This window comes from Triplophysa dalaica, chromosome 21 (assembly GCF_015846415.1).
Source record: "Triplophysa dalaica isolate WHDGS20190420 chromosome 21, ASM1584641v1, whole genome shotgun sequence".
NCBI lineage: Eukaryota > Metazoa > Chordata > Actinopteri > Cypriniformes > Nemacheilidae > Triplophysa > Triplophysa dalaica.
Genome location: NC_079562.1, coordinates 6561891 through 6583737, shown reverse-complemented (window position 1 = coordinate 6583737; position 21847 = coordinate 6561891). Strand labels below are relative to the sequence as shown.

The following is a 21847-nucleotide window of genomic DNA, read 5'->3' as shown; positions in this document are numbered from 1 at the left end:
CATGTAGTGAAATATAGTAAAAATCCATATGGAAGTCAAAAGTGCCCAAGAACAATTCGCTTTCCTTCATTCTTCAGATTATCTTTTTTTGTGTTAAACAAAACACATTTATAAAGCAATTTTTCCTATTGTGGTAATCAATGGTGGCCAAGAAGTGTTTGGGTATATTTGTTCTTCCAAATATATTTCTCTGTGGTCATCAAAACAAAGACATTTATACAGATTTAGAACAACTTTAGGGTGGTGAAGACGTAATTTTCATTATTGGGTGCACTGTTCCTTTAAGAGTTGTGTAGAAAGAAGGATACATTTGTTGTTTTAAACCAATTTGTGTGTATTTGTTAGCAGGTGTGATGTGTTACACTGTTGTGTCTCTTGTTGCTCTTTTCAGTTTAAAGTCCTCAATCTCAGACCAGAAATACTTTCAGAATCCCGAGCACCCACAGAACATGGAGACCTTTTTAAATGGGCTTTAAACTCACACAGTAAATCCAGGAGCCGTTTTGTAGATTCCAGACTGTGATTTTTGGCCTGGCCTCTGCCTCTACTGCTGAAAAGCTGAATGCAGGGTGCTCTGACCAGGCCGAGTCAAAATGCGGCCCACAATGAGGGCTTTGTGCTTTGCCTTGCCTCTTAGTAATGGCCCAGCAACTCTCACAGAAGGCTAATGGTTGTCTGGTGGTGGAAAAACATGTTTCACTCAGATCTGGTTGTTTATGAATCTGTTGATCATGAAACCTAGAAACTCAGAGCCTAACTTTAAACTTGCAGTTTTATTTAATAGGACCTTATCCTTTATATGTATTCTAATGCTAGCTTTGTTCTATCCTTCGTTTGTGATCCACGGTGTTGATGCCAAAGGGTGTCTTTTGTCTGTTAGAGTGACACTGCCATCTACAGATCAGAACTGGAAGTTCACTAAAAAAGTCAGATCTACCACAAACATTGCTTATCACAGAATTTAGTTTTATCATTAATGTGCATATGCGTTTGCATAGTAATAGGATTAAAGCTCAGTTAGTTTCCAGTCTGTTCTTAAGCCATACCACCATTCATTATCCCCAAGTAAACATTCACCCTAGATTATTGTCAAGTGTGTTGTTTACATTACTAATTGGCAGCTCTGTTATCGGTCAACTACCTAGTGAGGACGTTTTGATAAGTAACCAGTCAGGGGTTGCCAGGTGTGCATAATTACAACACTTTAAAGTGTGTTTTGTAAAAAAAGTTTGTTGAGCACTTTCAAGTAAATCTTAGGGGCTTGCTTAGAAAACATTGTGGTAGAAGTTATTTTACATTATATGTGTACTTTCCTATTTACAACTTTTACTTGTACTTGCCTTATTTTCTTCATCCACATGATCCCTCGTACATTCAAATCAAATTTTTGTAAAATTACACCATCAAACCACAACACGGACTAATAACAAAGATTAAAAGATCCACTTGGCAACCCTTGCACTCACTGACCTTCTCCCTGCAGTATAACTAGGGGGAAGTGTATTCTCAACATTTTATTCTGTGTGTGCAACACATTGAAGCAGCCATGTACATTGGAACTGCAATTCTGATCATTGGATTTGCGGCTCTTATTGCCGCTGTTTGTTTGTTGTTAGTTGGCCTGGTGTACTTTCAGCTGATGAATTCAAATATTCCTCCTGGAGTTGCAAGTCCTGCAAAACTGCATGTGGTTCATTGCATGTTTGTAGGAATTGCAGTAGTGGTGAGTGTTCACGCTTTTTCTGTTGAATTTGCTGGTGGCCAGTGCAATTTTATTAAAGTTTCTTGTGAAAATATATTTTTTGAAAAATTTAACATACAAGCATTAGTCTCTTATGATAATGAAAATAACGTCCGTGCTCTCTGAAAAATGTAGAGTAAAATTGAGTATTCTGGGAAATATGAACAGTAGTATATTCTGTTTTTTATTCTCAAAGCATTTATCAATTTTAAATAAAATGGCCATCTAAGTTATTTAATACCTCTTCTTATGATGGGAACTTCAAAATAATCTTATTCTGTAACCACTGGCTCACTTCTCTCTCAAGGGCATGATGAAGAGATATGAGCCACTTTGCCTATCTTAAAATATAAGTATGGAACTCAAATGGCTGGGCAGTCTCCTTACCGAGTGGCCATTAAATGACAGCGAGAGTATCATGCCGAGTATTGTCAACATCTCTCTTTTGTATTTAACCCACTTTAGGGCAGAATTCTGGAGCGACTGGGGCTATACGATCAAGTGAATTTCGGACGAAGGTTTAGGGCTCATATCTTGACTAAAAAAAGGCCGGTTCCCCCTGGGCTTTGTATTAAGGACATGACCTTCAATGGAGTTCCAGTGAGAGTGTATGAGCCCACAGCAACCTCAGGGGAGAAAAAGAGGGGCTTGGTGTTTTTTCATGGTGGAGGATGGGTATTTGGCAGCATTGGTAAAATGGACACGCACGTACACAGTATACAATTTCCTATAGAAAGTGATGCTACTTTGATATGTAAAAATGTTTGTTCTTCCACAGATGATTATGATGTGGTGTGTCGACACATTTCAAAGGAAAGCGACACTGTAGTTGTGTCTGTTGGGTATGTTTGCTTTTGGCATACTTTTAAAAACATCCCAGTCCCAGTCAAATTGAATGATCTAATTAACATGAACTTTTTTGCTGTCCCTTCTTTCAGCTACAGACTGGCACCTGAGCACAGGTACCCTGCCCACCTTGATGACTGTGAGGTCGCGACTCGCCATTTCCTGTCAAAAGCGACAGCTGATTTCGGGGTGGACCCACACAGGGTGGCAGTTGGTGGGGACAGCGCAGGGGCGAACCTGGCAGCCGCACTTTGCCAGAGGCTGGCGAAGACACAAGATGGTAATTTGCCATCTCCCTGTGCCCAGGTTCTAATCTACCCAGCGCTGCAGATGGCAGATTTCAACCTGCCCTCATACCAGCAGAACCACTCCGTGCCCATATTGTTCAGAGGCAGAGTGGTATTCTTTTTCTTGCAGTACTTAAACGGGGATATGTCAGTGGGCCAGGATCTTTTGGATGGAACGCATGTTCCTGCCGAGCTAAAACTGCACTTTAAGAAATGGCTAGATCCGGCTAATCTTCCACCTCAGTTTAGGAAAGGAGTAAAGGGTCAACAGGTTATCTCAGGCCATAATGGTGAGGTATATCATTTAATCAAGCAAGGCCTTGATCCCGAGATCTCTCCTTTACTAGCCGAGGACGACGTTCTTCGAATCTCGTCGCCCACCTTCGTCCTGACCTGCGAGTTTGATGTGCTCAGGGACGATGGCATTCTGTTCCAAAAGCGACTGAAAGATTTAGGAGTGGATGTCACATGGACGCATATATCTGATGGCTTCCATGGTATCATGAGCTTCTTCGATGTTGGCTGGCTGACGTTTCAATCCTCTCAAAAGGTCATGGACAGCATTGTAAGCTACATAAAGACATTGTGAAGTTACAATATGATCTTTGTGTGGACTTGTGATGAGCAGTAGATAATAGAAATTAACAAAATTATACTTAATCTGTTGTTTTACCAGAATCGTGTTGGAAATACTGTATCCTGTGACTACATTGAAAGCAGTCAAATTAGATGTTTCTTTCAGACGAGGAATAATTTTGAATGTAATTGCTTAAGGTGTTGTATTAAAGTGGTTTTACATGTAAAAACAATGCTTAATTTGTCCATTGAATCATGAATGATATTCTTGATTGTGACACGTACTTAAAATTCCTCCCACATTTTATATTCCTTGTATACCCTCATTTGTATGAGACTGCAGTCTCTCCTTTGGCGCTACAAGTGAAGCTAATTATCATCATTCAGCCTTAGTCAGTATTTGCATGGAGCCTTTAAAGGAATCTGAAACTTATTTTGCTGCAGCTGCTCCCATGGTGCCGGCAGAAGTGTTTGGTGTATCCATGGCAACAAAACTCTTACCTTTCTCCTGCTTTGATGATGATCGGTGCTCGTGACCTACATCAAATCCGAGTGTCTAACCATGCTGGAGGATTTCAGACTGTGAGATACAGAACTTTAAGTGGTGCTCTTGATGTAACGGTATATGGCATGCAATGGAAAAGCCTTATGATAAATGGAGCCAACCTGGTTGGAGAATAGAGCAAAAGTATGGCAACAAAGTACTCATTGGTAATTGGGCGGAGCAGAAATTACAAGTAGGTATCTCTTGACCTCTGTTGGATGAGAGTATTATTAAAAATACAATGTTCTTAAGCTCTTTATCAAATTTTACATTCACAAGTAAGCATTTGTTTTATTAAAACGTTTCGTAATACAAATATGTAAACTAACAAGCTGCTTGTGTAATATTTAAACAAAACATATCCCTCTTAAGTAAAGAGAAATAGTCCACAAAATATTATTTTTATAATTTATTAAAACACTATATCTTAATTATTACCTGTAACACATTTTCACTCTTTGATATGACATTTATTATCAAATGTAAATGAACTAACTTGTCTAAATGTAGATTTCAAATTCATAATTAATCGATTGCTTCAGACCAGATTATTTCCCTTAATGTGCAAGAGACTACGTGATGTCCTTTCCAATGGACTAAGTGTCTGAAGGGGTTTAAAATTCAGTAACCCCTTATTCAGGAGTAATCCCTTACTTGAATGAATTTCCTTGAAAATTGATTTATTAGATACACAGATATTAGATCTTTTATTAATGTAGATTTATAATCCTGGTTAAGAAACAATTCTCAATTCCTAATGTTAGAAGTTAACACAACACTTAAAAGCTTTCCAGTCTGCAATGTTTAAAGCCTTTAAATTGATGCGGTTTCCCAGACCGTGCTCAGATCTATGCAAAAGAGATTAGTGCTGATGATCAGCTTGGTCAGCACAGACTGGAGGCAGACAAATGGGATAGATGCTGCAGTCGCCTAGTCAGGAAGAGACCAAAGAGCTATGGAAGAAAAACGGTCGATATAGAAGTGTGAGATGACTCGACTGTTTCTGACATTCTCATCTGTGTGGATGTATGATGGTTTGACCTATTGACCTGCAATTTTTGTTTCAAACAAACATGGCAATGAGATAAAAGGGAAAGATTGCAGCTTTTCAATATTATCTACAGTATGCAAACATTTGTTGTTTTTAAAAAAATGCAGTATGTGAATGTTAGGTTTAAGGGTTAACTTGGGGGAGAGAAAATATCATTAGATCAGTAAAAGTTCAAATAAGTCTTCGTAATGAAATTAATTGTGTCTGTCTATATCTTTGACAGTTCACACGTGAATGCAGGACAGCAAACAGTACCCACAGGCTGGACTTCACGCCCAACTTGATGCACAGACCTGATGTTGTTGTGAGGAGAAAGGCTTTTCGCAGATCAGAGGTTTGAGACAAATCCATCATAACAGACCGTGTAAGGAAAGCCAAAGAAAAGCCATGTACGAGCGTGTTTCCACGTACAGCTCAGTGCTGCTTATTATCACATGTTTGTTTTAACATGAAAGAAATCGTAATTTGCTCTGCTTTTGGCTTAAAAACATTGACGGTTATTTCAAAACACTGTTTCACGAATCTTCAACACAACTGTCTTGGACTATGCTGTGCAGCACACATGTGCGCAGGCTGATACCTCCGTGACATCACTGCGAGAGCTATTTAAAACAATCCACTCTCGCGGTACTTCAATGTCATGTGCTGACCGCCCTGCGCAGAACACGCCTATTGTCTTCGACACGAGTATCGTAAAACAAAGCTTTGTCACATTCCAAAGTATCTGGAAATGCATCATTACACCAGCGCCAGATGTACACATCTTGGCATTTAATAAAGATATGAAATGCATCGCATACATTATTGCAGCTTTACAAGTTGACAGGTAAAACATTTTGTATACACAAATGTCTGTTTTTCATTCTTCATGTAAAATTAAGATTGAGACAATAGCTTTCTGATACCTTTTCATTTAAAGCATGATTACACCTTTATCAGGCACTTTATCTTTTGTGGACATTTTTATATTTAATACACACGCTATTAAATATCCATTTAGTCCACATCTAACAAAATGAATATTCATGAGTTTATTCCATACTTCAGGGTATTCCCACAGGGATTCTACTCTCTCATCATGGTGTCCCTGCCTCTGACTACCTGGTGTCACTCTATGATGAGTCGTATGGACGACAGAACTCCTCCACTCTGCCCACGCTGCGCTCTTGGCACTCTGACAAACTGGCCTGGGTCCCAGAGAGGTCAGATCACCCCATCCGAGGTATTAAGAATTCCTTTCACTCCAGATGGTTGGCTGTGGATTTTAATACAGTGCAGTCCATTTTTTTAAAATGAATGTTGGAGAAGATCCCTATTAATCATTATGGATATCACTTTGGCTAACTTTATCTTTTCCAATGTCTTTATTTCATTGTCTTTTTAAGCACAGACAAAAGGCAAACATGTACTGTATGTGAGACTGCAAGTATTTTATTCATCCGTCTGTGATGTTATATGATCTGATGTTATATATCTTTTCTTCACTTAAATGTGCAGAGACAGTTTAATTTCCTTGAAGAATGTAAACATTGTTATTATTTAAGCGGCCCAACAAAGCGATTACAGTGAAGTAACATATTTGTAATCCTCCTGTTTTCTTTTGTGCTTCTCTTTTGATCCTGACAAACAGGCCCTCCTACAAACTTTGGTCTGGTAAAAACTACTTGGCATGCTCAGAAGGAAGACCAGCGGGCAGTTGTGCCCACACTGAGCGTGTATAAGGCTTCATACCCTTTGCACCCCATCAGTGCCTTCTGTCACCCTCGCCACATCGTCGCACCCAAGCGCTTCTCCAGCAGTCAGCTCCCTGCCAACAATAGCATTGAGAAATTGGCACAGAGTCTCAGACCTTGCAGGCAGATCTCCAGTAATCTAGCCAGCCCACTGTGACCCTTGAACATTATCTCGCCACCTTCAGTAGTACCACAAACTACGCCTTTAACCAGGGAGGAAGCTTTTAGCCACATTGAGTCTTTTTATAATTTAAAGATAATCTGGCAAAATCAGAGGAAAGGATAGACCTACAGTACAGAGCATTTTAGTGTGATGAAATAAAAATGAAAGAATAAGAATGCTTCTGTTTTGCATTTTATTAAAAACTGATTTTTTAAGAAACTGATCATTTAAACATTTAAGTGAAAAGATGTCTTGCTTAGTAAACTGTTTGTCCTGTGACAGCATGCACTTGAGCTAACGTCAGGTTTTAAGAGAATCACATTAATGCATTTACATTCATGCATTTGGCAGACGCTTTTATCCAAAGTAACTTACATTGCATTTTCCTATACATTTATGCTTAGGTATCTGCAATTCCCCGGGATCAAACCCACAACCTTGCGTTGTTAACGCAATGCTCTTACCACTGAACTACAGGAAAGATGTAGCTACAGGAATTACAACACACAGTGTTTCACAATGTATAATGGTTCAAAAATTATGATTATTTGTGTTTTAAGAAAAACAAAGAAAAGCTGATATACAAAGTACCTAAAGCCAATAATTTTCGTATTAAATTTATGCATCTATGTGTTTATGCATTTATATTCTATCCACACCTAGAATCCCAACGTTTTTCAATCCAATATTTTTAGTTAGATTTTTAGACTGTATTAATTATACCGTATTAACAATCACATATTAAAGGAAAAGTTGAGGGTGAGTAAATGAAGACAGAATCTTTATTTAAGGGTCGACTGTCTCTTTAACTTTGAACGTTCACAAGCTTTAATTTTTGATCATATTAGTGTCTCTTTTCTCCTGCCTTCAAATGCAACGTGTGAGACACTGTGGCATGCTCACCAATTCTTTAAAAACATAAGCTGCAAAATCACACAGGTCTGAAGCTGCACAAGAAAAGCATTACAGGTACAGTAGAATCAACAGTTCGGGCGGACCACAGTGTTAATGAACATCAGGGACAGTCAAGTCATTGACATACTCTAAGGGGACTTTCCTAGCTCCCATCCCATTAAGTGTTTAATAATGTTGAATCGAAGTGTTTAATTACAAACAATCGGATGCTTTCATTTGACGTTCAGCCATCTGTGTTCACACTTTTCCTGCTGTGTAGGTTTCGCTTGCGAATCCCAGAACTCTGCAAGTCTTCGCAACATTCCGACTGTGTCAATGTGTCTTTCTGCATTCATGTCAACAAGGTTTTGTGTGGTATTTATGTCTGCACCTTGCTCATTGGGATTCTGTCAGTGGATGATATTTGCCCCACTTGATGGTGCTAGAGTTACACTTAGAGTAGTCAAGGCACATTTCTTCGCAACACTTTCTGTGTGCTTTTTTTGATCATGCATGCATATGCATTTGTCTGTGATTGCATTGTATATATTCATTTACATAAATTGATTAGATGATTGCTTTTTCTTTAACAACATAATTGCATTTGAAATTAATTAAGATCCTGGTCACACAAACGCCTCTTTGCTACAACCACACATTTTGTCAAAACTCATTACTTATTGAAACCTAACACAAGAACCAAGACTCAGTTATAATAGATGAAGATAATTTTATTCCCAGTTCTTCAGAAGATTGAGACAGAGATGAAGAGGCAAATCATTTGGTTTTTTTTCACCCATTAAGTCATTAGTTGGCGATATAATGTTTAATGTCATACACACAGAAAGAGAGAGAGAGCATAAAGTCTTCCCCTGCGTTCCCAAAAGTGGTTCTGTTGTGTAAAAAAGTATGGAAAGATACATTAGTAAAGACAGTGTTGACTTAAAAAGCTTTTAGAAATCAGAGATGATTCATGAGTGAAACCATTGATCGAAAAAATAAATTGTATTCTCATGACAAGATAACATGATTTGTGATAATTGCAGGAAAATACAATAAAAGATTTAGATTACATTCTCTGAACTCGCAAGTTCAATCAAATACAAAGAAAAGAAATGTAACTTCAAATATGCAAAGAAAATGCTATGAATATAATCAGCTAGCTTACATAAATTGTTAGAATGGCGACCGTTCATGTTGTTTATGATGCCTGTGCGGCATTTGCGCCGAGCTTTATTCCACCTACAGTATTGATTGTTCAACATATTGCACGTAACGTTTCAAAGCAGTATATTGAGTAAAACATTTGAAGCACTTGCACAAAACATTTCCAAGATTTAAAGGTTGATTTAGACATCAGAATGGATGGGAGACCCAAACAAACAAATGGCTTCCTCTGAGACTGCAAATATATTTATCAGTAAGTGCTGTGTAATTGTGATATAGCTGTAGAACAAATGGATGTAATAGCCTTGATTTTTCCTCTCATTTGCCACCAATTAAGCAGCACATTCCACAAACATACACTTTATTTGATCCTGACAATAACAAATTGTTGTCTCTTACCAGGCTGTCTATTACTTGACCTTGCTTAAACCTGGGTTTGTGGCGTGGTACTGTCTGGAAGCACAAGGACCAAAGGAAACAAAATGCCTCTTACTGGGTTGAGCACTTTCAAATCCTTTGCCACAAAGCTTGGAGATACCTCATCTGCAAGGAACCTCAAGGTAAATGGTCGGCTCACGCAGTAGATAATGTTGTCTACGGTCACACACTGAAAGGCGGTGCAGTGGGGGAGACGTATTGAGGAGCATTCATACCATATACGGGCCATTGCATGGTAGCGATACACACTGATTCCAAGAGCACTGATGTCAAAGCGGTACAGAAAGTTTCGCACCGCCACCATTTCTGCTGTTCGGTCTTTACTGCCCACGATCATGCTCTCTCGCCACGTGTTGGTTTTAGGATTGTATCTCAAGAGAGTATATCTCAATGTACCTCCTGCCACAAACAGTTCACCGTTGCAAGCCGTGGCCCGGTGAGCTACAGCGAAAGTCTCGTTAGGAAGTGGTGCAACAAAGGTCCATCTGTTAGTCCTGGGGTCGTAGCGTTCAACTGATGCAAGGCATTCTCCTCCAATGGCGTAAAGATGGCCCTGCAGTGCAACAAGTTTGCAGTGAGGCCTCGCCTCGTTCATGGGGCTTATTTGACTCCAAATTAAAGTCACTGGATTGTAACAGTACACTTTCTTCGAAGGCTGTTTTAGGCCTTGGAAGCCCACAGTCATGAACAGGCAGTTGTCCATGGTACACATTGCACAACCTTTAGATAGCACTTCCTGGGGAATGTGGCAGTGAAGGTGCCACGTGTCCTTATAGTCATCATAGCAATACATTCCACAAGGTGTCTTAACTGATTCTGACTGTGAAACCGTTGATTGACGTCTCCAGTCTGCGTCAATATCTGCAACCACCAACCACTTCCTTCCTGTCATTCGCTGTGTTTGGATATGATCACGCTCCCCTGCTTTCAGCCTACCGAAGAGAGCTGGGTCTCTGAGGACCTGGAGGAAATTATCAGACATGACCTGGAGAGCAGCCTTCTGAAGGGCAACATGACCGTGTTTTTTAGCAAGCGCTAAAGCCTCCATACAGTTGCCTAAGTCCAGCTTCCCTGCTAAGCTCTCAAGTTCTGCATTCCCCATGTTGTCTGGAAGGTATAGAAATTTTGCCCCGGCAACAGTTTCTACTTGAGCTTCTACTGGTGCGTCTGTGTTTGCAATATCAGAATCTTGTGACCTTAAATGACTGTCCTTAAATTGGAGATGTGAATAGCTGCGATGTGTGTGTGGGTTGACGGGCATTGGAAGCTCGGAGTCAGCAGCTGTAAGGTAGCTGTCTTGACGGATGACTGCTTGCCTGCTGGATCTGACACATTCTGGTGCGAAGACAGGTGGAGGCTCATTTGTAAAACTTGGAGTGGTTTCAAAATCTTTAATAATGAAACGTGAAGGACTTTGAGTCCGAGAACGTTCCTTGAATTTAGCTAAATCCAGTGATTGGGATTTAAACAAATTGCTTTTTTCAGTTTGACCATAAACTGGACTGACAGATCTGCACTGAACAGGGCTTACATCTGAGATAAAATGAGAGGAGGATTCTATGTAGTAATCGTAGATCTTACCTTGGACTCCTGTTGTGTAACCTTGCCCATCCACAATAAGATTAGCATTCTCCACTTTGATTTCTGCCTTTGATTGAAAACTGGAGAACATGCCCTCATGACCAAGGTCTTGCCTCAGTTCCCTGCCCACACCAGTACCACCATCCCGCTTCTTTAAAAGGCATGGGGATCGCCGGCCATTTGGACTTTCTGGACCTTTTTCAATTCCATCAGGTGTTGGTATGGTCAACCTCAGTTTGCCATTATTTACCTTATGATTTGTGTGATCCTCTATCGTATACACATCCTCTGTTTTGTTGCTGTCACCTGCATCTTTCTCTTTTGGAAAACTCTCCAGGTTCGTAGTTTCAGGCTGGCTTCTTTCAACTTCACCATTGGCATTTTTAAAACTTTCCTGTACAGGCGTCTCTGATGAAATGTTTTCCTTGGCACAAATGTCCAAATCCACAGATTCTGTCTGGGCTTTTTCAATTTTTCCATCAGTAAGTTGGTCTTGTGAAAGCTCCTCTGAGGACCTCTTCTCCTTTGCACAACTGCCCAAGTCTGTAGTTTCAGGTTGGACTCTTTCAATTGCACTGTTTGCCTTTTTAGGGCTTTCGGGTAAATGCTTCTCTGAAGACAGTTTTTCCTTTGACTCATCCTTTGCAGCTTCACTCTGTGGTTCTTGCTCATTATTGGGTCCGTTGTAGCCTTCCTGGGTTACTCGTGCGTCCCTTTGTCCTCTTCGTCTGTTTCGTGCCCTGGCGTGGTAGAATCCGAAAACCATGGTGATGAAAAGCATAGTAGCAACTGACAGCGTCAGTTTGCCCAGGAACTGCATGTCAACATGCACTCCGAGCAGATCTGCTATTGGCATTTCTGTCATGGAATCCGATATTTTGCACAGGAATTTGGATTTTACTCGGAGAGTATTTCCAGCCAGTATAGCTTGTAGTCAGTAGCTGGGAGACGCAGCAAACTATCAGCTGTCTTTCCTCTTACAGAGTGACTCTGAACCTGATACGCCATCATTTGCATCTCGTGTTCTCTGAGGGTGGAGACCAGTATCATTCCACCTGGTGAAGGGGACTGCTGTGAAAACACATCACACTTGAGCTAGATTTTTTTAAAGTTCTTAGATGCTTGCAATAACAATTTATTGGCAAAGGACAATGTACGATATACAACTTTTATTTTAGTGAATTGGCTTGATAACGTTGTTAGGGATTGAGATAACGCTGTTCCAAAGTAGTGAAAGGAAAACCACAGAAAACAAAACATGCAAATGACATTGTGGAAGGAGTGATGACTGGAGTTTATGTAGATGTTAGTGGTGATTTGTCGATGAGGCTATAAAGATGGATAACATACCCGGGCTATTGTAAATATAATCATTAGAATGGATAACATAATTTACTTAAAAGGTGGAGTCGGCTAATACACAAATTACAGGCATAAGGCTGCATGGCCAGGATGCTGCTGTTTGCACAGTAAATAGAGTGGTTCAACATTCTTTCCCATGAACACAGGAAAATTGTGTCATTTATAAGCAAGGTTTTCAGAGGTGATACGAGGTAACTTTGCATTCACCAAAGGCAGTATTTGCATATTGTTTAAAAAGCTCAGTTTTTATTATGTAAGTTCTCGTAACCTGTAATACCATATTGCAACAACAGTAATGGTTGGCTTCATATACATATGGCCAGAAAATGAACCGAATAACCATACAAACTCCAGACCTTCCAAAAAGCTGTCCTGTATGGACAGACGTTTTGCAATGTGACACCTGCAAGTAAACCTGAACTCACAAGCATGGTTACTTGTAAATAATTGACAGTCATGTCACAAAGGTTTACTGCTCCTCTAGCACGCCTCTTGTGTGTCAAGAGTTTTGCATGCAGAGACACAATGCATTTGGCAGCATGTTTTGATCATGATGGAAAACCTGTTTAAAAGTAAATAAATAATCAAGTTCACCTAGCAGTCCTTTTTCACATGTCATGGAGAAGTTGCCAGGCATAACTAAAGATGATGGGTTTTCAATATGAGCGCAATTCTTTACACATAAATGTATAGTTGGGTATTACGTCTATAGGACAAACCTGACTCTTTATCTCACTGGTTTCATTACAGGCTTGTCACTGCACTAATGATGCTCATACACACGCGTCACACAAGATGTCAGTACCCCAGAATAATGGATTCCTGGTAATTTACTTTTCAAGAGGATCCAAACAAAGTAAATCATCACAATTGCCTCCTGATACGATAAGGGTATTTTAGCAAACTTTAATGAGTATTTCTACACTGGTAACTAATCACCTGAAAAAGGTCTTCAAACACACTGTAGTCGTTAAATAAGCATTCTAAGAGTAAAATCTAAAGTTATAAAACTTTTTTTCAGTGATGGATGTTTGGATGTCATAAGAAATTGAACATAATGTGTTAATGGCACATAAATTAGATGGTTTATAATAAAGCTATTAAAATACAGTTTGTGCATTTTTTATCACTTTACATTACTGTACCTGACAAAGCCATTTATTATCAACCAAGTAACAAAAGACCCTAAATCTTAGTGAGAAGCTACTAAATATAATAAATGTATAGTTAATATATGCAGAGGTAAAACAATACAAATTTAAAGACAAAATAATACAAGTGACTTATAAAAACTCTTTTGCATTCATACTTTCTTCGAACACTCAAAGTGAGACTCAAAATAGCAAGGGACCTATCTTCTTGATTTTATTAAGCCTATAAAGCCACCTCTCCCACCTGGGTTTAGTCCTAATCCTTTAATACACGACAGGTCTAAAAAATTCAAATTCTTCTGAATGTACAAATAAAGAAGGGGAGAAAAAAGGGAGATTGTTTTGAATTAAGACATCCAGTGTGAGAGGAAGTGGCAGAGGACAAACCTTAACAGCACCATCAATGTTAATCCACATATTCATTGCTGCAATGTTTTCCTGTAATGACTTTGATCTCATGAGGCATTGGCTCCTGTATGGTGGCTTGCTAACATTAAACACTTCAATGAGATACACTGTAAAACATGTTGTCATTTGTATTGACAATTTTAAATTTGGCCAAGTGAATGAGTTGATGAAACTTATTTAGTTAGCTAGTCTATTAACTTATCTGGATGTAAATCTAATGAAATAAATACAATTACAAGTTTAAAACAGTAATTGACCGTACTTAAAAAGGCAGAAAAATTACGTTTTAGTGTTGCTAAAGAGAGTGAATGGAAAACAAGATACAAGTCAAAAGTAACAGGAACAGGAAATGAAGATGTCAGTGTGCAATTTGGGTAAAGAAGCGTGGTTGCTTAAAGTCAATGTACTTTTATATTGGTAATTATTTCATACCTGTAGCAAAAATAGCAAACTGATTGAAAATAAGTCACGAGTTAGTTACAGCCGTACTGAAAGGACATGCTCATGAAAGTCAAATATGAATCATAGGTCAGTCATATTGTATTTTAAGACAGCGAAAAACATGCTTCAGAAAAATGCAGAGCCTAGTAGTTATTTGGCAATTTTAAAAAAAGTAATCTCTCTTAATTCAGACAAATTAATCTTAAACATATTTTCTGATAAAGATTATTATTTTATCATATCATATTAACCTGTTAGAAGTGTAGAAAAAACACTGTTTGGTAAATTGATTTGCAAATTCATGTGACAAAGTATGAGACCAAAAGAAAAAATGTCATGGAATGGCCGTATCAGAAATCACAAAATGTAAGAACCAGATGACATATTTTAGTTGCTGCTGAGCGTACAGAAATATCAAAGCAATTGTTCACCCAAAAATGAAATTCCGTCAACATTTACTCACCTTTTGCTATTTTAAACCCATTGACTTCTATTGTATGGACAAAAAACCAATGCAAGTAAATGGGTGCTGCCGTTGTTCGTTACCATCATTTGTTTCACAACATCTTCTGTGTTCTTCAGAAAAAAGTAAGTCATACAAGTGATGAAATGATGACCGAATTATTATTTTTGGGTGAACTGTAACTTCAAGGTAAAACAAAGCACCCAAAGTCCAATCACACACAGACATTATGTAGATCATCTCCATTTTTAATACAGGTGATATGAAACAAATGCAACAACCCTGTTTACACTTGTACTCACTTGAGCTTCCTTTGGGGGGATGGGGGGGGGGGGGGTTAATGGCATCTAACATGATCCTAGCAGTAACTGTTAGATTAGAGATAAGGACTGTACACGATGCAGGTCACTGAATATTGGACAAGAACTTAAGTACAGGTAGGCAACAAACAGATGAGAGGGGAAATCATCTTCAAACACATGCACCAACACTGGAGAAAGGTCGCCCTCTTTCCTCTGTGATTGAAAACAGTCACACATATGTCATAGATACTGAACACATGAAATCAGAACTGAAAAAGGCCACTGATTTCACTGTTTTCTAAAAGCCTGGGTTGGATTTTCGGGTGATGGCCACCGGGGATGACCAGACACGCGCAATAAAGCCATTAGGTGCTTACCCCCCTTGCATCTTTCCCCCAAATCCTGACCCCCAAACCTCTATTAATTTTATCTTTTCTGTAATATACTTTTCATTATTTACAGGGATGTACACAAAATACACTTAAAAAGAGGATCTTCCATTTCTTTGCAATAAAATGTCACAGGACGTTTCGCATTGTCTTTTTTTTTACATTCCAGTCAAGAGCCATTCAAGAAAATAAAAGGGGAAAAAAACTGTGATCCGACAACACAAATGGCGAAAAACATGGTCCTTAAAAAGGAGGTTTTGTGTCCTGTTTGTGCCAGTGTGCAGGATTCAACGGAGGCAGCTTGAATAACACTGGTCGGAGTTGAAGTGACAGTCAGCGTTGTCAGAAACCAACAATTTCTCAGTGTCTTTTTTCCACAGCCCAGTGCATGACAAATTTGTTTATCTCAAACACCAAGCTCTTCTCCTTTCCCTCTTTCTGAATGACATGATTGACAGGCAAAAACCAAACAAAAGCGCGTCTGTGTGAAAGGGCAGATTCTTGTTCTCATGTTCACATAATTTCACGTGTAATCATTATTTAATCAATATTATTATAATTTCCATTTAGATTTTTTTGGGTCATGTTCACAAAAGAAAAGGGTGGCGCACCCCCTGTTGAAGGCTCAGGTTCTCCCACAGATGAAAGCAAGGTAGGTTAATTCACGGGCTGGAGAAGGCTTGTGTTTGTGTGTGTTTGGAGTGTGTGCGCCTGCCTGGAGAGGAGGTGTGTTATGTTTGGCTGAACTGAAGATATTCACGTCAGCTTAAAAGTCACTGTTAGAATAAGTGGCAGGCATATCAGTCCATAGGTATGCAAACCGGCAGCTCCGTCTGAAAGAGAGAAAGTAAAGTAATTAATATTTGGCAAGAATATTCTCATCTTAATCCAGATTTGGATCGAAACGTTGCCATAAAGGAATAGCTTGAACAAAAATAAAAACAGCGTTTTTTTAATTCACTCTCATTTATTTCCCACGATGGAAGCTGTCATTTTTTTGCAGAACATATAGACGGACCAAAATGAAACCTCATTCAAATCAAATAATTTATGCAAATCATAATGCTAGTCTTGAACCAAATATGATGCAAATATAGTAGGGATCATGATGTTGGGTAACAAGCCACATGAGAACCAATGCATTTTAAGTTTTTGATGTCCAACCCGTGCCTTAGGTGAAGTTTGATATCCATAATTTGAAATTTAGGTCTTTTCATTACGCAATGATATTGTTTTCCTTCAAAAGACTTGGAATAATGTGCGGGAAAAGGCTGGAATACACTACAAGACTTTTAAAATCGGAACAGTTGTACTTGGAGACCTTTTGAACGTTTGCATAGAAAACAATACATGACAAAATCTGCAGACTGGCGCAGACTTTCTACAACAACTCCAGATTTAAAATCTGGGCAAAAATCTGACGTCTTGTAGTGTATTCCAGCCATAAATCCTGTGTTAGCCACTGCTTCGAACGGGATGAGTGGTGGGGCTAAAATTCATATACAGTACTGGACCTTTAAAGACCTGGCAAATACCTTCCTCACTTTTTTGCATTAATGACTGTGCACAAGTGACTAGGACAGTACGCAAATAAGCAACATGAGAGTTGCTATTTTCTCAGGTACTTCTCTGCAATTGACTAATGCTGTGTAAAAGGTTTCAATGAGCTGTTCGGCAGTAGTGGAACATAAGGGCCAGAACTTTCATGCATACTACACAATGTTCAATAAGCACTAAATGATGATAGCTGTCACAAGCATTATGAGCAATACATCTTAAATCCTATACTCATTTTACTACCATCTCTCTCACATTCAATGACAAACCAGTGACAATATATAATAACACTTACGTTTATGACTTGGAATTGGTATTGTTTAATTAAAAAAGCATAAAGTACAATTTACAATGACAAGACAATTGTCCTTTTATGGTCAAAACTAAATGGATGCTTGGGATGAAATATAAGCATTGTCACACTGTGTAACGCATGTAAAACAAGATGCAGTTTTTGCATTATGGGACATAGCTTGCTCTGGTTGTATACTATACAAATTTTGCCAGATTCTTAAGGTCATCTGCATATTTCATGAATAATAACTAGCCTACTGACTAATTATACATGGTATACAAACGCCATACTGTAAAAATAGTATGGTAAAAAACCATTCTGAACAAACCCAGTACTCTTTTCAAAACAAAGGCTACAGATATAGAGTATGATTCCAGACACTCCATTTGTGAGCACCGGAGACTTCAGGGTGTTATTTTGTGAATCGAAAGGGTGTTTGAGATTCAGACATATGTCAGACATGGTAACCTCCAGAGGCCTGTTTCTACAAGCCATTTGACTTGCATACGAGGGCATTTGTGACTCGCTTCAAGATCAGTGCTCAGCCCGACCTGATTCTGTCCTTGCTCTCAAACACCTGCCCTGCTGCATTTCCATATTCAAATTCGCATCCGTAGACGTGGCCGAAGGTGCGGCAAGGGGTTTAGGACGAACAAGACGAGAGCGGAAGAGACACAGACAAAAACTAACAGGATAGCAGTAAAAAAAGAGACAGAGGTCTTCACCCCAATGTCTGACAGTTCTTCATCTTTACATATGAGACTCTAAAAAAACGTAAATGAGCCAGCGTTGAATGTGTAAAACAACTGTAATCCATCACTGAATAATATTTGCTGTGGACCCGCTGGTGCATTGGTAACTGATGGCTCACTTCTACAGTCTAAATGATGAAGACAGCAGGGCTTCGGAAGACACATGGTATCTTCAAGAGGAGGGGATGGAGGGAGGCCAGAGACGATACAAAAGAAAAAGGGCATGTATCTTTAAAATGTCTCAGACAGGGAGTACAAAAAGACCAACAACAGAAAAACAGTGCATGGCTTGTACGGCACAATAGTTTCAATCTGTAGAATAAGTGAGGTTATTGGATTGCTAGTATTCTCAAACCTTCAATACGGTCTGGTTCTTTAATCGTGTCTCTACCTCATCCTAATTTTTTGTACGATTTAGATGTGTGCTTTTGATATGAAACCATGTGTTGGAAGCAAATGCTGTGGAGCTGCTCTCATTTTTTATTCATCAAGGTGACTTCGTAAAGAGACAAAAAGGCATCGGCAATAAATCAAATCAGTCAGACGTTCAAATACTTACTGTTGGGATTCTGTGTGTTTTTCATCATACTTGGGTTTTCTGTGGAACAGAGAAAGAGGAAGGGGAGACAGGGAGAGAGTGTGTATTAGTGGATAAAACAAATGCGATTCAGGTTTGCAGTCTAATGACGGATGAAGATAGCAAAGCCTCTGGAAGGAGAAAAAGACTTGAATCTCTCCAAAGAACTCAGCAGCGAGAGTTCACAAGTACACTTCTATTCTAAGAAGGCCTTCAATGAAAAATGCACCAAAGACCGGAACCTTTTGAACTCTGAGCTCTCGGTGAACCCTCCCTTCCACCACCACCACCAAAATCTTTTCCAAGAATCCACTTAAATACTACACTGCGCCCTGAACAGATAGCACAGCCGAAAAATCTATTAACAGGACCTGACACTGCACGCTTCCTTTTTTCGTAAATGCTCATCTTTGTTCTTTAATACAGCTGATGGGCTCTAATGAATGGCTATTGAGACGGGTCAATAGTAGCCCAGTTCAAAGGCTCTTAATCACCATTCTCCTCTCCTTGCCACCCGTGTTCAGACTCAAAAGCACAAGCTCCATCTGAATGAGCAAGATGATGATTCGGGTGAACTGGGCTGTTAAATAGACATTAATGTTCCTCCACGTGAGCCATTCCCCAGGCGAGGCCTTTTCCAAAGAGCCGCTTTTCACCAAACGGCCTTGTGAGCTCCGCCCAAACATTTGTAAGCTTGTTGGATATAAATGAGCAGAACTACAGGGAGGGTATGATGGACGACTCATAGTTTCAATATGAAAATATTCTAAAAAGAGATCTGTTTTTGTCCTGAGCCTTGCACCGACTGCTGTACTGTTACAATATGTTGAATCCTTTTTCTTTTATTGTTATTGACTAAATTCATCTAAATTTATATTGTATAATATGCAATGGTTTATAATATTATATATCTTAAAATATTTAAATGTACATACACATTATTAACTTTTTTTGCATATGCGTTCCCTAGAAATCAAACCCACAACCTGTCCCTTTTCAACATGAGCTACAGGATTACAATGCGGTTGTATCTCCAAGAAATTGATCATGGATGGAATTGTTCTGTATATTCAAGGCTCTGTGTAATGAGCTTAGTTTGTAGCTCCTGTCCACAACTATACAGCTGTCACTCAGATTATCCAGAGGAGCACAGACTGTTCCTCATCTTCCAAAACACATCTTTGATTAGATTTGTGTTTCTGCTATAGGCAGATCTCTCATAAACCCTGACAGCCTCGAATGCTCGGGGGGAAATTAGTCCAGAGGCGGTAAAACACACACACGCGCGGGCAACAACACCGGCTAGCAATCATTTTCTAACATCAACGAAAACAAAGCCGAGACTTAGTGGGCACAGCATCTGCTTTCGCAGCAAAGAATGGCTAGACAAATTCACAGGGGAATGGAACTTCCACATAATCACACAAAAGAGGCTATTTAGGTTTTAAGACGACGTTGATGATTAATATTTGGGCTAATGAATGACAATACGAGTTAAGAACGAGACATCTGTCGCCAAACATTCTAGATTTGCTCCTTTAACTTTTCAAGGTCAAAGTGAAATGATCAGGTAAGATGCTAAAAATAAATATTGTATATCTAACTAGAATACATTATATATGAATGCATACATACAGTATTAATAAATGCATTAATACATGAATATTAATAAAAACACAGATATAAAACAATACATAGTAAATGAGAGATCAGGGGAATTTAAAAGTTTTAGTAGATTCATTAGCTTTTACGTGGACGATGTAAAAAAATGCTAACTACAGCATATTTTATAGTCACTCACCAAACACAATGAGGCGTGTATGTGTATCAGTAGAGCCCAGCGGATTCTGGGCCGTGCAACGGTACATGGAGCCATTGAGTTCTGCAGGCACGCGCTCCAACACCAGTTCCTTCCCATCTTTGTCCTCACTGCCATCCAGCAGTCTCCCACCTATCCGCGTCCAGGTGTACAGAGGCTCGGGAAACACCTCATTCTGGAAGTAGTATGTGTGTACAAGAACATTAAGGATAACAAAGTTGCATTTGTTAACAATGACTAACATATAAAAACATTCAAAAAACATTCAAAAAACATTTGCTAACAGTGATTCCATTAGTTAACATGCGCTAACACAAAATAACCTTCTTCAGGATTTATAAGGATGTTAGGATGTTAAAATGAGTTAAAGCAAAGCGAACAAACATGAACAACTGTATTGGGAGATATTTCTAAATGTAGAAGTAGCCTACATTAACAGTTCAAGCTGTAGCTGTTTTGCACTTAAATACCCATTCCATAATTGATACCTTTCCCCTAGAATAGAATGATATGAAGTAAGAAAGAAAGAAATACTTTACCAATAAACTTTAACCACATCTTGTTCAAGAGTTGTCAGGAGAAGGTATGTGAAGGGTTTGATACTGTTAAGGGGCAATGAATCATGTCTAACATTTAGTGCACAAGAGGCAAAATAATATCAAATATTCTTATACGCCCCTTCAAACACGTCCATGGTGTAGCATTGTCTAGAACTATGCCTGGAAGTCCACTAACACAAAAAATGAAGCATACTGTAAAGTTTCCTAAGTAACAGGTACATCAACTGAATCTAATCTTTTTTAAAACCTCACAAGATCAAGTCAAGTGTTTAGAAACCCAGAAGCCAGGTCTCAACATCTTTGTAGATCCTGTTTCCTGCTTCCCCCTGCTGATCAAACCAATCTGCCCAGATTCTAGGTGTGATAAGTGACAAGCTAGCACAATCCATCTAACTTCACAATATCTTGTGGCTGGTCTTGGCGACCTTTGATAATGGCTCATTGGAGAGTGTGGCTTGCCTGTGTCACTGGACTTCCACATCCACACCATGACAGCGATGAAATGAGTTTGCACTTGCTGGGGAGATCAGGTCAGATCAAGATATAAAAATATCCCCTTATGGCACTTGCACAGGACCAGGATGTAACGGTGAAGCATTACTTTTCTTTGCTTAATTCATTTAACGAATTCGTTAGCAAATTAGAAAGGAGACACCAATGTGACCTCATCTGTGTAAGGCTAAACTAAGTAGTTTTTGTCAGCATTTAAGTTTCAGGGGAGAATTAAGGCCCAATCCCAATTATATTTTA

General features: G+C 39.1%; 4 protein-coding genes across 6 annotated transcripts in view; 2 read left to right on the top strand and 2 right to left on the bottom strand.

The window, feature by feature from the left end:
• Positions 1–1040: 1040 nt before the first annotated feature.
• aadacl4 (arylacetamide deacetylase-like 4) lies at positions 1041–3753 on the top strand. Its single transcript, XM_056735070.1, has 4 exons — positions 1041–1723; positions 2207–2432; positions 2520–2583; positions 2680–3753. Exons 1-4 carry the CDS (start codon positions 1547–1549, stop codon positions 3461–3463), a joined length of 1251 nt encoding a protein of 416 aa, XP_056591048.1. The 5' UTR covers positions 1041–1546; the 3' UTR covers positions 3464–3753.
• A 111-nt stretch (positions 3754–3864) lies between these two features.
• Positions 3865–7065, top strand: cfap107 (cilia and flagella associated protein 107). 2 transcript variants are annotated; one of them, XM_056735072.1, is made up of 4 exons: positions 3865–4032; positions 5269–5379; positions 6093–6267; positions 6676–7065. In XM_056735072.1, the coding sequence occupies exons 1-4, from the start codon at positions 3967–3969 to the stop codon at positions 6933–6935; spliced, it is 612 nt and encodes a 203-aa protein (XP_056591050.1). In that variant the 5' UTR covers positions 3865–3966; the 3' UTR covers positions 6936–7065. The 2 variants fall into 2 exon arrangements, with proteins under 2 accessions (XP_056591050.1, XP_056591049.1); XM_056735071.1 differs by having other exon boundaries at positions 3937–4187.
• A 1589-nt stretch (positions 7066–8654) lies between these two features.
• On the bottom strand, positions 8655–11974 carry klhdc7a (kelch domain containing 7A). Its single transcript, XM_056735118.1, has 2 exons — positions 11022–11974; positions 8655–10775 (listed from the first exon to the last, which is right to left on the bottom strand). The coding sequence occupies exons 1-2, from the start codon at positions 11884–11886 to the stop codon at positions 9427–9429; spliced, it is 2214 nt and encodes a 737-aa protein (XP_056591096.1). The 5' UTR covers positions 11887–11974; the 3' UTR covers positions 8655–9426.
• Positions 11975–14490: 2516 nt separating this feature from the next.
• Positions 14491–21847, bottom strand: part of igsf21a (immunoglobin superfamily, member 21a) — a 224451-nt gene continuing 217094 nt past the window's right edge. For both annotated transcript variants that reach the window (XM_056734385.1, XM_056734386.1), the window contains exons 8-10: positions 20520–20712; positions 18701–18739; positions 14491–16370 (exon numbers count right to left, since the gene is read on the bottom strand). In XM_056734385.1, coding sequence (XP_056590363.1) covers positions 16294–16370; positions 18701–18739; positions 20520–20712 — 309 coding nt within the window. In that variant the 3' untranslated portion in view covers positions 14491–16293. The remainder of the gene's footprint in view (positions 16371–18700; positions 18740–20519; positions 20713–21847) is intronic.

Excerpts from the sequence above, each read along its gene's own strand:
- aadacl4 (XM_056735070.1), top strand. The coding sequence starts at position 1,547 with ATGTACATTGGAACTGCAATTCTGATCATTGGATTTGCGGCTCTTATT. Across the intron at positions 1,724-2,206 it reads TTGTAGGAATTGCAGTAGTG|GGCAGAATTCTGGAGCGACT; the intron begins GTGAGTGTTCAC and ends AACCCACTTTAG. Across the intron at positions 2,433-2,519 it reads ATGGGTATTTGGCAGCATTG|ATGATTATGATGTGGTGTGT; the intron begins GTAAAATGGACA and ends GTTCTTCCACAG.
- cfap107 (XM_056735071.1), top strand. The coding sequence starts at position 4,086 with ATGGAAAAGCCTTATGATAAATGGAGCCAACCTGGTTGGAGAATAGAG. Across the intron at positions 5,380-6,092 it reads AGGCTTTTCGCAGATCAGAG|GGTATTCCCACAGGGATTCT; the intron begins GTTTGAGACAAA and ends TCCATACTTCAG. Across the intron at positions 6,268-6,675 it reads GTCAGATCACCCCATCCGAG|GCCCTCCTACAAACTTTGGT; the intron begins GTATTAAGAATT and ends CCTGACAAACAG.
- klhdc7a (XM_056735118.1), bottom strand. The coding sequence starts at position 11,886 with ATGACAGAAATGCCAATAGCAGATCTGCTCGGAGTGCATGTTGACATG. Across the intron at positions 10,776-11,021 it reads TTACACAACAGGAGTCCAAG|AATGTGTCAGATCCAGCAGG; the intron begins GTAAGATCTACG and ends TCTTCGCACCAG.